At 38.1% G+C, this 16,244-nt stretch overlaps 1 protein-coding gene across 2 annotated transcripts in view; it reads right to left on the reverse strand.

The window, feature by feature from the left end:
* cacna2d4a (calcium channel, voltage-dependent, alpha 2/delta subunit 4a) overlaps nt 1-16,244 on the reverse strand; it is a 105,086-nt gene that overhangs the window by 76,312 nt on the left and 12,530 nt on the right. For both annotated transcript variants that reach the window (XM_040035297.1, XM_040035296.1), the window contains exons 4-26: nt 14,804-14,920; nt 14,577-14,636; nt 13,080-13,242; nt 12,856-12,987; nt 12,284-12,344; nt 10,944-11,094; nt 10,062-10,136; nt 7,908-7,997; nt 7,637-7,750; nt 7,443-7,521; nt 6,326-6,459; nt 5,291-5,368; nt 4,723-4,803; nt 4,549-4,623; nt 4,358-4,444; nt 4,186-4,257; nt 3,964-4,025; nt 3,737-3,804; nt 3,607-3,652; nt 2,262-2,359; nt 1,258-1,351; nt 1,026-1,118; nt 98-225 (exon numbers count right to left, since the gene is read on the reverse strand). In XM_040035297.1, the coding sequence (XP_039891231.1) occupies nt 98-225; nt 1,026-1,118; nt 1,258-1,351; nt 2,262-2,359; nt 3,607-3,652; nt 3,737-3,804; nt 3,964-4,025; nt 4,186-4,257; nt 4,358-4,444; nt 4,549-4,623; nt 4,723-4,803; nt 5,291-5,368; nt 6,326-6,459; nt 7,443-7,521; nt 7,637-7,750; nt 7,908-7,997; nt 10,062-10,136; nt 10,944-11,094; nt 12,284-12,344; nt 12,856-12,987; nt 13,080-13,242; nt 14,577-14,636; nt 14,804-14,920 (2,158 nt within the window). The remainder of the gene's footprint in view (nt 1-97; nt 226-1,025; nt 1,119-1,257; nt 1,352-2,261; nt 2,360-3,606; nt 3,653-3,736; nt 3,805-3,963; nt 4,026-4,185; nt 4,258-4,357; nt 4,445-4,548; nt 4,624-4,722; nt 4,804-5,290; nt 5,369-6,325; nt 6,460-7,442; nt 7,522-7,636; nt 7,751-7,907; nt 7,998-10,061; nt 10,137-10,943; nt 11,095-12,283; nt 12,345-12,855; nt 12,988-13,079; nt 13,243-14,576; nt 14,637-14,803; nt 14,921-16,244) is intronic.

A 16,244-nucleotide genomic window follows, 5' to 3' on the forward strand; every position in this document is an offset into this window, starting at 1 on the left:
AAGAAAAGACACCATCATAAATAGTATTTCGTAGGATTTGTTGTTTTTTTTTTATTTTGTGGGTGTGTGTATACTAAGTAAAGGTATGTCCTCTTACCTCTAGTGTCTTGTCTGGGCATGTAATATAGAAACTTTCCAGCTGGGTACTCAGCTGCTCTGCGGTACCACACTGGGAAATGGTCCAGGGTGAACATATTCTCCTTGTCTGTGGAGGTCAGGAAAGACCTGGGGAGAGACAAAATATGCTAAAAGAACAACCCATTACTTAATTAACAAGAAGAGTCTTTGACACATGGAAAAAAGCAACTGGATAAAGTGGGAAACTAAAATTGGAAAACAAAAAATAGTGATATTAAATTGCCTTAACAAGACAGCCATTGCTTTTCAAGAGATATATCTAAAGAAAGGATTCACTAATGTTGAGAATAACAGATTAATGAATATACATTAGAGTTAAAGAGACTATAGTTTGGGATTGCTTGTAATATTGCAATATGGCGATTAATAGGTGTAATAATACAAATAGAGGGGATTCCCGGAATTGGAACAAAGAACAGGGGTGCAGGGCAGGAGAACAGCCAATCCCAAACCCAGGACAGGAAGCCACAGGGACAAGCCTGGGGGAGGGCAACCCCAGGGTGAACAATAGAGAGAGTAGTGAGAGTAGTGGAAGACTTATTTGTATCTTCATCTTTGCTTAAATTGATGGTTGTAGCTGTGTCTGTCATATCTCAAAACCCTGATGTCTAAATGCAAATACAGCCTAAACAGAAGTCAAATGTTTTGGATATATGCTAATTGTGTTTCTACACAGAAAATTCTCCCAAAAGATGCCACCTGGGTGTCAGGGATTAAGTTCAGTTTACCTTTAATTAACCAAGACGGGGGCATAAAGTCATCATCAGGTCTTCAATTACCATCAGTCTAAGGTAAACCTTTTATAGAGGTTTTTTGACACCAGTTTCTATTTGGTTTTGGATATAATAGCATGACAACATAGATGCAGTTGGACTTTTCTTACTCACTTGCCAATTCTTTTCTCGATACCGGCATACCTCAGAAACCTTATGAGGCCTGAACGGGTCCCTAAGAATGCTGTTTCAATTCCCTCATCCATACTGAGAGAGCAAGAGGGAGAAACAAACAAACGCACATACACACATAAAGAGGAAAAATATATGTTAGTATAGATAAGAATCACCAACTGTGTAAAAAGTTGGTGGCATGAACTGAAGGAACATTTGTGTTCATTTTCACCTGGATACGTTGAGCATAAGGGCGTTCCAGTAAGCTTCCATGGGAGCCGTGACCACAGCATCAAACAGCGTTTGTTGCAGCAGCTGCATATCACCTGTTCAGAGAAAGCAGAAGGAAACATAAGTATAACGGTGTGCTTTTATACTGCTATGGTCCCTGAGTTCTGGACCCTGGGCTTTGCGTTTTGCGAGTTAACGTTTCTTTTGGATTTTGAGAATGACCCTACAGTATGTTTGAGTGCTGTTTCTTTTGTAACATTGCTTGTGTTACTTGTTCTTTGCTACCTCCCTTGTGGGGGTAACAAAGTATTCCCTGTTTAGATGTCTTCCTGATTCATTTTGGTTACGGTTTTCTATCTTGTGCTGAGTTTATTTCCAGTTTCGAGTCACGTCGTGACTCATTACTGTCTATTCCCTGTTCTAATGTCCAGCATATTAGTATCTCCCTGTGATTCAGTATTCTCTGGCATATTTGATGCTGAGTTGTACAAAACTCACCATTAAGTGCTTACTCCTGCACATCGCACAAAGTCACAAGTGACATATACTTATTGGTATATAAACTTAGCAGAAAAATGTATTAAATTTTGGTTTTGCTGATTATTTCTTTGTTGTAACAGTGCTTCTTGGCAGTAAATCAGACCAAGACATAATAAATCCTGGACCCATGAAAAACGTAATCATCATAATAACTTACTGTATGTGCAGTTTATTGGATCGGATGACTGAATTCAAGAAGAAGCAAAATTAAACAATTTATTTATTTAATAAATATAAATGGCACCCGGCACAGCTTAGGCTGCTGCCCCCGCGACCCGGCCTCGGATAAAGCGGGTGAAGATGGATGGATGGATGGATAAATGGCACCATTTTAGGGGGAAATAAACAGCAGCATAAGATTTATTACCAAGAAGCAGCAACAAAAAAATATCCAACTAAACACACATTTTTATACTTCTGACATTGATGCATTCATGCGATGCTTGACATTAAGTCACGACTTACACTCCAGATCTGGCTCTTTGCCTGTGAGGTATCGTTCCACAGCTTGAAGCTGACTCAGCTTGCGGTGTGCTGGGTCAATGTCTGTCTCACAGTAGGTCCTACAAACGCACACATATGTCAATTACGCACGGTGAGGACTTTCAAATATAGTCAAAGTTACTAAATAAAAACGAAAGAAAGAAAAAATAACCAACAGTTTATGCAACTGTTTCTTGTCTTAAAATATATATATTCTCCTTTGTTTATGGGCACCTTATAGTATGCAACATGCTATTACTCCCAGAGGGTGGTGGTAATGCACCTTAGAAGCTATTTGCCAGCCACCATTAAACAACAAAACCTTTTTTTTTTCAATGTGACTATTTCAATGTAATATAAGATGATAAGATGTCTATAAAGAAAATAAAGAATATAACAGTAAAATGCAATAATACTGCTAAGAGTGAGGCAGAGATTAATGCTGCTGAAAATTGTGAACTCAGAGTCGTCATAAGCACGCAGAGCTGTAAAATAAATATATTATCTCAATCTAACATATTTATTAACGTTATTAGTTTGCACTCACTGTGCAGCTGCTGCAGATCAGAGATATGAAATTTTTGATACGTTTAAACACAAGGTTACTCAGTGCATTCAGATTTAACTCTCTCCCATTTCCTAATCCAGGATCCGGGGAAATCACATTAGTCTGCTACCAGATCAAAGAGAAAATTAATTTTATTGATTGAATGTTCTCTTTGATATATAGCCTACAAATGTGACCCATCAATCTTCTAATTTGGGTTCAAGCAGCTGCAATTCCAGCAGTGTAAAAGAGACTTAGCAGCAGATTAGGATCAACATTTATACACAAAACATTTATTTTCTGCATCAATGTTTTATGCTGAATGTAAGAAAATTCCAGGGACAATGCCACACATACAGTTTGCACTGCTGTAACTTTACAGCTTCATTTGATGTAGTTTATGAGCTCTGACCGAATAAGCTCTATTTATAAAAAAAATAATAGTACATCAGATAATCTAGACAGCACTTTACTATAAAAGCTGTCTAATGAAAATGTGGCGTTACCAACCGATTTCAAAACCGAAACCTTCTCCAGACCAAGTTATGTGTTCAGCTTAAGTTAGGGTAAAAAGGAAGCACCTTAATTACACTGAAAACTCTGACTTTATGTGCAACATAGACGGTGTTCGGGTTTGTCAGAAGTCACCGTCAAATTAACCTATGGGTAGGACAACTTCCCAAAGTAGGACGGTTTGTCAGAACACCGGATAAACCACCCTGTAGAAAAATGGGAAACACGACCTATCTCACAACCTGTTACTCTGCAAGTTAAACTCACCACTCGTTGGCTATGGTCAGATCAGGAGCCAATAAGTCGTGAAGACCTGCGTAAGAAGAGAAGTCAAGACATAAGCCAGGGTGTATGAAACCCAGACACAAATGCAGATATACAGAGATTGGACACTTACCCTCCTCAACAGAGACATTTCCTATGAAGATATACTGTCCATATCCTTGACTCAACACTATACCCAGACTGTCAACACAGAGAAGGCCAAGACTGTTACAGTATGTGGGAAACTTTAAGAAGGCAATATAGAAAATGTAAGAAGGAGACTTGTTTTGTTTATATGTTTTGCTTTGTTTTACTGGAGAATTTAAGGAATTTAGTAAAGTTTAAAGAAACTGGACAAACCTGAATGGTGTCTCATTGATGACAGTATAGTAGTAATCATTCTTTAGGAACATCACTCTTCTCTGTAAGAAAAACAGGCTTCATAAACACCACAGTGAGCACAAACAGGCAGCTTTTCTATTGAAAAAAGAGGTACACGGGACAAAAAGGGGAAATAACTGATATAATAGTCACTAAGTCTCCTTTTACGCCAACAGATTCCTGAAGAACAAAGTTACTCACTCCTTTATCGACTGAAGTTTTCACATCTAAAGACAAGTTTCCGGTTTCTCCTTTAACCATGGCGGTCCTCAGCTAAAAAAAGAGTTAAGCTATATCAGCACCTTAAACTATAAGTCAAAGAAAATAAGTGAAATTAAAGGGTCAAAAATGCGTGTAAGTGTATGTTACCCACTTTTTCTTCGCTGTCTTCCCATTCCACTTCTGACAGATCCACACTGTTGTAGTTGGGTTTAGGCTTTAGCTTCTTACCCTCTTTATACTGCCATACACAAGCACAGGCACACAGACAAAAGAGTATGCTTTTAAAATAAGAGGCATGTACTCATAATCCATTATCTAATACCAACAAAAAAATCCTCGTACCAGAGGTCGCAGGTCAGGATGAGACAAGATGTACCCATTATTGGTGATGAGGTAGGCGTAGCCATGAACACCCAGCTATAAAAAGACCATAAGCAGACAGCCATAAGGAAGCAAACTGCTGACAGTACTGAAGTACAGCATATATGTTACAGGGTGTGTTACTTTCTGGTTTACCTTGTATCTTGTAGCTAATCTCATCAGTTCTCTCAAGGCAACATCAGTTCCTACTACTCCCAGTAGAATCCCGTGCGATAACTTTATGAGGTAAAAATATCATTTTAGAATTTTAAATATATCAAAATCACATTAAATAGCGCTCACTCTGAAACGAAATATAAACAATAAGCTCAAATAAAATCTGAGATGATAACGGCATGAAGCCTCGATGGAGTATTGTGAACTAGCTGGAGATAAGTGAGTGACTTTTTGTTAATCTTTGTTTTCCAGGTCACACTATTAGAGCAGTGGTTTTATTTTGCAGCCAGCTCTGATCTGAAGAAAGGACTTTTTTGATCTGTGGTTTAAAAGTTAATACTGAATCAAACAAGGCTTCCAAATTTAAGGCAGCCTGTTTCTTAGCAGATCAAGGCTGGTTCCTTCGGTTTTAACCCTATTTCTTATACAGATTTATGAATATAAACTCCCACTTTTGTTATGATCTATCACAATTTCATTTCAATTTAATTTACCATTATCAACACAAAGACACAATGTGAGGTCAAAGTTGTAAAAAACTACTTACAGTCTCGCTCTTCTTGCTGAACACAGGCATGGCTACTGAGGTCATCAGGAGCAGGCTTTGTGCCTGAGTGTTGAACAGCTGTGATACAATAAACACACTTTCAGATAAATTAGTTAGCCTGTGGACAAAAAATTAATTAATTAATAAAAAAAAACCCAAAAACAAATCCAGGTTTGTTTACAGAGTTTGAAAAAATAAGTGATTTGGAGATACTAGCTTTTTTAAGAGTTAGCTTGTTAAATTACAAGCTAACTCTTAAAAAAGCTAGTACCGGCTTGTATAGTTAAAAAAAAGTTTAAACTTTCCACTTTAGATTACATTTCAAACTGATTAAATGAATTTATAATAAAACATTTTGAAAAACCACTTGAAATGTGGTTTCAAGTGAAAAACCAAGCCTTACAACATTAGATCAGCTGGTATCTCGAGGATGAGCTAACTTTAGCTTTAGCAAAAGCTACTGGAGTTACAAGAAACTACTAGAGGTGACTAAAAACTGACAACCACTAACTAAACAAAACCTAAGCATGTCGTTACAAATGCTACACTTCATTTTCTTTTTCTAGCTAAAGCTCTAAAGCTAGCTCCACATACAATTACCTTTTTTGTACTTGGCAACTGAAGTTAATGGTAAATGGGGGAAAAAGCACACATGAATGGCTAAAGAATAACACCTCCAGTAAGATTGTCAAATTACAATGTAATATTTCTGTGGCCAAATGAAAGGGAGGAAAACATAAATTCATAAGAAAAAAAAATGTTTAATATTAAATACATGTAATAAATGTGCCAGGGAGGTGGTGCTTTACATCTGCATTCTTTATAATGACCATAGTCTAAATATTCAGAATTAAGTGAATATGTGAATATATTTGCTTCCTTCCTCATTTCTCTTTATATATTTAGTTTTTGCATATTTGCTACACTCACGTTTCAGATCATCAAAAAATATTAAACAAAGATAAAACCAGTTCATTTATTAAATTTTGACAAAATAATAATATTAAACAACAATAATAAGACAAGCAGACTGACCACACTGTCCATATAGGCCTCAGTCCAAATGATGTCATGATCGTGGTTGATGACCATTGGCCGGCTCAGAACATGGAGGTACTCCATAACGTTTTCCTGGACATCAGCCAGTGTTGAGACATGTGTGTAATAACCTGCAGAAGACACAGAAAAGACACACATGTATTGTAACTCGTATCATAAACTACTCAGATGGAAAACTGAGAAGCGTTTTTTTTTTTTTTAGTTTTTGGAAAATAAATTGTTCACCTATTATTTTTAACTCAGGTTTCTGCCTTTGGGTATTAAATTTAGAAGAAGAAACTCATTTATCAGACATCAGAACACCCTGTATTCCAAAACATGAAACAAATATCCCAGCTTGAATCTCCGACTGATACAAATATGTTTTTGACGTTCTTTAAAGCTTGGCTTAGTCTAAGGTTTGTGGCATTTCTACAAGTGGGAGACAGTGACGTCAGTGGGATACCTGCAGTGAAGCTGCTCAGCGACAACAGGCTACTGAAGCTCTGCCAAGTGAATACGTGCAACATATTTCCCCTTGGTAACATCTCCCAAGAGCGCTGGTGCAAACACTATTAAGCAAACTGAAACTGCATCCAGAAGGTTTAAGCAGAAGCTGTTTGCAAGAAAACAGCAACAAAATATCTGTTTGACAGATATCTGCCTGCTAGTAGAAGCAACTATCAGTTTATGCAACAAAATGGATTGCACCTGTTATAGAGACACAGTTATGACATTTTTGGCCAGGGATATGTTTGCAGTGTATCTGTACTGATTATCAGTTATTTAGCCATGGATTTTAATATGCTAGAAGGAGCTAATGTGATTATTTCCTAAGCTGCTGCATGATGCCTTGTAATTCACAAGAGGGCAGCACCTGATACTTAGTTCCTCATAGTGCCACCTGGAATCACCACAGGGCCAGCACACCTCTTTTGGGAGCACCAGGGGTTTCGTAAGATTCAGAAAATTATTCTTTTTTACAAAAAAATATTCTTTAATCTTCAATTTATTACTGTTGCTGTCTTCCTGTAATGATTATGAAGGATTTGTCAGTACAAACAAATGTGACAACACAAACAAAGCCATCAAATTTAAAGACACTGGGCTTTACCCTTGTTGTTGCAGGCAATCCATTTGACATTTTCAGCAAACGTCATCTCCCGTCCAATCAGATAGGTGAACACTCGAACCTGGAGAGAAAGTCAAGTGCTATATGTAATACAGCGTGATAAGCCACGCTAATTTAATACTCAGCTACTACAGCTTTTAAAGGATGATATTTGTCTGTGCTGGTCTTTATAATACCCGTCGTTCCGGCCAGTTAAACTCTTGAAAAACATCTTGGAAGTCCTCCATGGCTCCGTCTGTTATCAGCATGATTGCCTGGTTACACAGGCTGCCCTGCCCCAGTGCAGTAGCCTAAACACATAAATATGCACATCCAGTTTAATCAGTTTTAAAAATCTGCACTCAAGCTCTGTGTATTGTGGAGGTAGGAATTCCTAAATAACTTTGCTTCGCTATTATTACGGCCAAGGTGTAGCAGTTGCTATGATTGTGGCAAGGAAAGACAAACCTCATTGAGAATCCTGAAAGACTCCTTCATTGCTTTTTTTACTTTGCCCTCTCCTTTCACATGAAGCTGTTCCACCAAAAGCTTGAAATGCTGGAGCGAGACCCAGAAAAGTAAACACACAGACACTGTCAGTGAGCCAATGCGCTTCCCTTTGGGCAAACGCAGCCGAATTAGTCACAACAGAAAAAAGAGAGCGAGGGAGACATAGAGAAGAGAGCGCAGTAGAGAGATTATCCCCGGCTTCCTGGCACACTGACCACTAACACCAAAGCTACTGCAACACCAGAAGGTAATCAAGATTAATCAACACACAAACAAAGACAGATTCACATGCACATATGAGGAGGAGGAATGACCATGTAAAAGGGTTTTACTCAGTTTTAGAAAGCTGTAAGTGTGCATGAACTTCTTTTATAAAAGACAAACCCTGTAAAATGTTGCATCTTGCATAGCACAAGGATGGATATAAACACTTCTCTAACTAGTCACTTGTATATGAAAATGTGGTTTTAAGAAGAAGTGAAATTTTAATGTGAAACACCATGACAAAACTGAAAAGGAAATGTGTTTTCTTTGGTGTCAAATACTAAAAGTATTTGAACAGAATACTTTTAGTATGAACAAAAACTGCTGCTAACTGCTATTGTCTCTGTGCAAGAGAGGGTTGAAATGCAAAGCATTGGCAAAGCCACATACAACCCCAGATCAAACATCTACATGCACGACCACTGCACACGGCTGCAGCTATTAATAGCACGTAAGAGGAGCTCTTGTGTCTGTGCATGTGAATAGTAAATAATTAGAACAATAAGAATAATTGCAAGCGTAGTGAAACTGATTTTATGTGCTGTAAATTATATTTAAATATAGACATTTAGTCAAAAAAGTGACTCAAAACTGTGGAACGATCTCCTTTTAGAGATCAGACAGGCTTCTTCTCTACCTGTTTTTAAATCACCTCTTTACCCTGGCCTTTGACACCATGTGAGATATTGGTTTTTATTTTTTTTTTAGTTTTTATTTTAGTTGTTTTTAGTTGATTCTATGCTGTTTTATCTTGTTTTGCTAATATAGGGCTGTTCTAATTTTTATGTATTATGTGTTTTATTTATTTATTTTATTCTATTGTTTTTAACTTATTTTCTGTACAGCACTTTGGTCCTGTACTGGATATTTTAAAGTGCTTTATAAATAAAATTGGTTTGGATTGGATTGGAAACATGCTCGAAATAACTGTTATTGTTGTGAAGTATTATTAACAAAACAAAAATATTGCAAATTGCATTTAATCCCACATATCTGCTCTGTGCTATTCTGACAAATGAGACTGTTTGCTTATGTGCATTTGTACTGTGTCTCTGGGGCATGTTGTGTACTGCATCTTTAACATGGTTGGCTTGCAGGTTTGTGTTAAGTAATCTTCCCAGTAATGAAAGCTGAACAAGACTGAAAAAGTGACCCAGTGTGACTTTCAGTAGGACTAAAAGTGAATGGTTATGTAGGAATATTGGAACTCTTGTATAACAACTGCAAAACTGATGATTGTCTTCCTCTACATGTGCGTTCCCTCTTGTGCAAGTGTGTCAGCCAACATCTGTAAGCCCATTCTGCTACAGAATATCCTATGTATTCACCCAATCAGATCCCTTGCTGACAGGTCATGTGACCAACTTAAAATTGTCAGCAGCCGGCGACCTCACCCAAACTGCCATGATGTGGAGGGGAGTGAAAGTAGGGCATACTTACAACAAATAAACACACACACACACTGAGACTGAGCAGACTGAGCAGGTGTTGGGAAGTTAGAAAAAAAAAGGGAGGACAAAGGGATGAGAAGAAAAATAAAACAATGACATTATTGGTGTTAGACATGGAAATAATTCAAGAGAGGAGAAAAGAAGGGAAATTGGGAAGAATATTGATATTGTTAATATGTTAGCAGAGTCCGAAGTCACATATGCTCTCTAGGGTTTTACTGGTTAAATCCTTTAAAGGGCAGGTTGCTTTAACTGTGATGTGATTACGGCATAAGCTTTGTCTTCAGGGTATTAGCAAGATAACTTGGAATTATTAAGTTCCAAGAGGTTAATTCACTTAATCAGCCATGAGCATGAACGCATGTGCCATTTGTCAAGAGTTGCTTGTGTGTCTTACCTCTCGGTTATCCAGATCAGCCTGTACTAGCGTGCCCCGGAAGCAGGGCTCCACGTACCGAACATAGTCACTGTACTGGAGACAGAAACCAATTCACATAAACCAATATGGCGACTGAGCAGCTAATGAAGAGTCAACATGATTAACATTTGCAGCAGGGGACAAACAGTTGTTAGTGCAGTTTTACGACCTGCAGTCAATCACCCTGAACGTCACAAAGTAATTAGATTACACTTAATCTCTCCAACCAACCATCTTTAAATATTGACTGTTCATAATGTAACAATATTGAAGTTGTTGGACTAATATGGAGTATGATTTTAATGTGTTCAAGATCAGTTCTATCAAAGTCAAAGCTAAGTTTCATTTTGAATAGACCTCATAAAAATAATTAACTAAACCATTTTTTAAACTACAGAGTTTAGATATGAAGAAGTACTGTTTTTTTTGTTTTGTATTGTTTTGCTGCACGGTCACTCGGCTGAAAGGCGTGTAGCTTTAAATTCTGGTAAAAATACAGCTTAAAAGCAGGGGATTTGCAGGAGGCGTATGATTACACACGCAGTAATACCAGGATAAACCATGCTTATTACACAGATTTGTAGTTGTAGGGTTACACACAGCCAAAATCCCCCCCAAAAACCTAAAAAGAAAACAAATTTAGAAGCTTTCATGTTACTGAAAATTTGAGCCTGGCATGAACCAAATTTTAAATTTGGATCTGTTTGCATGTGTGTGTGCATATGTACCTCCATGTTGACCTGTGCATTAGTTCCAGTGCATTTGTGTGTTTGGGCTTTAATCTCTATGTCACGCTCATCCAGACTTAGACAAATGCTCATTGCATTTGTCTTTTGTATGACTGTTTGCGCATATACTTACAGCTATGATGTTAACAAAGTCATTTTCTCCCAGGGTGTCCAGGATTGTATTAATGGTGTGCTTGGCTATTGTCAGTCTGAGTCCCTTCATGCTGCCACTGACATCCACGACGATTACTACATCTTTAGGAGATGTGGCTGCTTGTATATACCTAAAAGGACATAGAGAGAAAGAAGAAGTAGGTATAAGATGCACTACAACCTACATTTAACACCAAGTATGACCAGATTGGGTGTTATGTACTGCTAGTCCAGCAGCTAGGAGGAGCAGACAGTGTTTATCCTTTTATATGTTCCTCTGTCCGTCTGTTCAGTCCCTTCATCTCTTTATTACCATCCCCCGATTTTTCCAAGCTAATTAACATAAATGAGATTTCCCCTCGAGCAGCAGGTGTGATTGGCAACTTTCCAGATTTACTCTGTCTGTTTCCTTGATCTCTGCTTCCCAGGACAACTGTATTTATGTCTGGAAACCAGACAGAGTTCCCACAATCTAAACAGTCCTTTGTCTTTGTGATAGATCTCTTTACAGCAAATAAAATGTCACATGTTTCAGCAGCAGGGAAATAAGCATAAACACTAAATTAATGATGGCTGAATTCTAGTTAACTACTTCAGTGCAACAGTGCATATTGCACTGTCGTGTACACTCACCGCACTTCATTAGTCACACATCACTGGCACAAAGTTAGACCGCCTTTTTCAGAACTTCCTTAATTTTGTGGTATAGATTCAACAAGATCCAGGAAATATTCCTCAGAGATTTTGCTCCATATTGACATGATGGCATCACATAGTTGTTACAGATTTGTTGTCTGCACATTCATGGTGCAAATCCCCTTTAACTAATAAATACTTTTTAGTTTCCTGTTCTTAGCTGACAAGCGTGGCACCCGATGTGCTCATCTGTTTCAAGGTTCAATGGGTTGTGTCTTCAGAGATGCTCTTCTGCATACCTTGATTACAACAAGTGGTTATTTGAGTTACTCTTGCCTTCCTCTCAGCTCAAAGCAGTCTGGCCATTCTCTTCTAACCTCTGCCATTCACTTGATAATTCTTGCTCCATTTCCCAAACACTCAACACCTCATCTAGTATCAACAACCATATCAAATTCAGAGACACTTGAATCATCCTTCTTTCCCATTCTGATGATAAGAATTCTTGAGACAGTCAAATACACCTAGAAAGTGTGGGTGAACCATACTAGACTGCCTAATGGTGCATAGTAACTGTTGACTGGGAGTGATCAGATCTGTAAGTGGGGTTTGGAGCTTCATTTTGAGAGGGCTAAAGATAATCAAAAGGCATCAATGGGGAAGGACAGGGCAGTATCGCCATACCAGTTTCTGTTTCTGCAATCAAATGTGACGACACCGTTTTCATCTGGAGTCCACTGGATGCCTGAAAGAAAACAGAGAGAGTGCAGATGATGGTCAGAGGACAAACTCCTGCTTGGACGATTTTTTGGTTGGACGGATGAACAACTGATGTCAAAATGAATGCTGTGGTAGCATTGTGTGATGACAAACTGTCAAACAAGGCTGTGATGGGTGACGCAGAGGGTGAGTAAAACAAGCTGTCACATATCTTCTGTTAATTACCCTTGCTCTCTCTCACAAACACACACGCACGCACTCAGATAGACATGTACACAGAGAATTTATTAGCAGCCAGACTCTCACCGAGACTGACTCATCATGTTTGACTGTTTCTTGCGCTGTCAGTTGCTGTGTAAGTACAGTACACTGTTTGGCTTATGTAGCTGAATGTTTAGCTACAGTGCTGTTCATGTTGTTTTAACACTGCATCATCACAGGAGAAAAGTGCAGCCAAGGGTACCATCAATTAACACACTGTGCTACAATTCTGGGACGCACATTTGCTGGCCCAAGTGTAGGTGACTCAGACGTACCTGGATATAGCCTGAAAAAGCCCGTAGAACTGCCAAAGTACTGCCAGGTGAGAGTTGGATCCTCCTGGAAGTTATCAGCGAAAACATCATTCAGAGCCTCAGACATGTAGACTCCATTGAGAATATCAGGATCTACAAAACAGAGAGAGGTAATATATTCTACTGCCAATCTGGTGTATTATGCAGCATTTGCAATTATATTTAAGGCTTTATGGTTGTGTTACCTCTGTTGTAGACATTTGTGGGAACTTGTATGTTACTTTGCTGTATGTTGACTGGCAGTTTATTAAAATGTTCGTTTTCCTCCAAAGTGAATTCTCCACCCAGTGGGACTGGATTCCCATCCTCATCCACAGTGTTGATCAACATGGAGTTATAATAGTCAAACTACAGAAAAAAGTGACAGTTGGTGGCTGTACATATATACTAACATGAGTAACCAATAAGAACAAACAGTTGGTTATAATTCAGTTATAAGTCTGTGGATTTTTTTTTTTCAAAAGGGCTGAAAATCAGCTCACAAACTGGATCATTAAAAGACAAATTGAAGCTCGCTCCACTCTTGAGGCTTCACAGTAGCTATCCATCTTTAATATACAGTTTGTGGTTAGTTAACAAAGAGTCCTATATTAAAATGCCTGACGTCAGGTCATTTCTCTTTTTGCAGCTACTGTACTGGTGATTAAAACACTGCCAAATTATATTTGGGTTTATGGTCATGCATTATCAGGTGTGCAGAGGTTTTGAGTGACAAGTGTGGGGCCGCTTTGTGTTTGCCGTTTGGTGGCGAGGAGTTGGGCATTTGATTTCTCTGGTAAAATGTGCTTCTGAGCTTGTTTTTTGCTAGCCTAATTTAGCATCCTATTTGTTCTCACAGTGAAATATAAGGTAGAGAAAAAAACGTTTAAATCTTAACTGTTTTGTGTGCGGTTACTGGAGGTTGCTGGCTATCACTGTGAAATCTGTGATACCTTCTTGTGATTGCTTTGGTCACTAGCAGATTGTTGCAATTACCAATGGTTTGCATGAAAACCCCCAACTTGTCTTCTGACACTCAGCAGCTAAACACAGAGCAGTAGTGAAACTTGGCAAAAAACTGCAACGCAAATGGAAATGAAGAATGTTTGCCTTCAAAGTAAAAGCTTTGCCTTCAGTTGTTTCAAGAGGCAAAACTTTTTAAGGTAATCTGTCTCTGTTTGCGGCTTGGGTCAAAACTTTCACAGCTTCACAACTGCTCAGTGACTAATTGTTGAGTCACTTTCTTCCTTGCAAACTTTGGGCAACTGTAGCAATCTACTGCCCAAAGCAATCAAAAGGAGGGTTTTAGTGTAGTTCCCTATACCTCTTTGAAAACAATTTCACTTAGCCAACCATTGGACAATGAACTGGAGAATATATATTTTTCCTAGAGTGTTGCCAGGGACTCACCAGCCAGTCTCGATGCCAGGGTAACTAAGGCCTAACCAAGCTAGCTACTCAGCCAGCATTAGCATTAGCTCGCAAGTTGCTCACACTGCCCTTTTATCCAAATCACATATTCAATTCATTAAAAAAAAACTAACAAACAACAAAAATGGCAAAATTTGAGTTACAAAGCAATAGGTCTCATGGTGTGGACATACATTTTTACATACAGTGTCTGAGCTTTCTACTAGCAATGGGACTCTTATCCTGTATAAGCTGACAAATGAAAAACTTATAAGCAGATATGTCACCCTTACCTCGAGTGTTTCATTGTACTCATGGTCCAGATCTGCATCCTCTGCTGCTTCTGCTAATCTCTGTGATAAAAGGCAAAGCATTACAGATTTTCTTTTTCTTTTTTAATTAGCAAAGTGCAGCATTACACAAACCCACACTAGTTTACCATGTATCAGTGTTTGATTTGATGATTGCCCATTTGATTGGCATTAAAGGTTTTTTTTTACTCTGCATGCATAATTATTACCTTAACAGCTTTCATCTTCCTCCCAAGCATCTCTTCCATTTCTTCCGCAAACCTTTTCACCAGTTCGTCTCCATTCACCTCCTCTATCTTCACTGTACCTTCAATATCCTTGTATTTCTTTAAAACACACACACACAATTCAATTTAAAAAGAAAGATTTGTTTTAAAAAAATATACAACACTGTGCCAGCCTTTGCAAGACTGTTTTAAGACAACAAAACACAATTATAAACGATTTCTACATTCTCAACAACACACGAAACCAAACAGTCCCCTCTGAAAACAGAGATCAACTGTACAGGCAACAATCCTGATACACAAACCTTCACACCAGGCATTTACAGGTGTCCTGACTTCATCCTCTCCCTCCACCCCTCACTATTTTGTACAAAGTGATGGTAATGTTTTCAAAAATTTATAATTCAGATGTATAATAGGCAGACATAAAAACGAGTCTTAATCCTGACATATTATAGCAGTGGCATTCAAAATGATCACCAAAAAACAGAATACATTTTTAAACATATTTATGTTTTCTTTTTTTTCTAGTCCAACAACCAGTCGGCCAAATAATACTCAGAGTATTTGTTCACAGTAGAATCACAGCAGCTGGATAAATGCAATTTAAGGGATCCCATACTGTTACTGCATGAGGACTGAAAGGTTAATTTCCTGCACTAAAAATAATGTAATGACATTTACCCATCTTGTTTGTTTTGTATTTTTCTGTTGCCTTTATAAAGATGATTACCATTAATTACAATATATTACAATTATTATCAAATTTGCTCAGGAAATAGATTCGATAAGCCATGTGTCCCATGCAACAGTGCAACATCCATCTAATAACTAAGATAAGTTAGATACTCATATGGATAAATAACAGATGTAAAATGAGAAAAACTCACAATATACGGATCTTTTGCAGGTTTGTTTGGGGAAAAAAGCGCTCTTTGTAGCTCCAACATGTTTATGACTGTCAAACAGAACCCCAAACACTCAATATCCTACCCAGTTTACTCAGGCAAGAAGACAGAATCACTAAGTGTTCCACTTATAACAAGAAGCCTATCGATTAGGCAGAGGTGGATGATTTATGGCTCCTTGGTGCAAGGATACGACTAAAGCGCTGGCTGTTATTACACACCACTGGCTGAATAAAAATACATTTTGCAGATAGGAAAGATACAGCAAATTAATAGGGCTGTTATGGATACAGTTACTACAGCAAGTGTTGCTCGTGCGATAACTGAAGCACTTACAAGCACCACAATGCTTTCTGTTTTTGATCAGGTTGATATCTTACAAGCTGTGAGGTTGGACAGTGTAGAAAACTGTTTATAACAGCTAAATCAGTAAGGATTGGTTATTTGTACAGCTTGTTTGGTTAACGTTGTTAACACACACTTTGTGAGCCTGCATAGCAGATGGTGAATGGACC

The sequence above is a fragment of the Simochromis diagramma genome, unplaced genomic scaffold (assembly GCF_900408965.1).
Source record: "Simochromis diagramma unplaced genomic scaffold, fSimDia1.1 OVJJ01000816.1, whole genome shotgun sequence".
NCBI lineage: Eukaryota > Metazoa > Chordata > Actinopteri > Cichliformes > Cichlidae > Simochromis > Simochromis diagramma.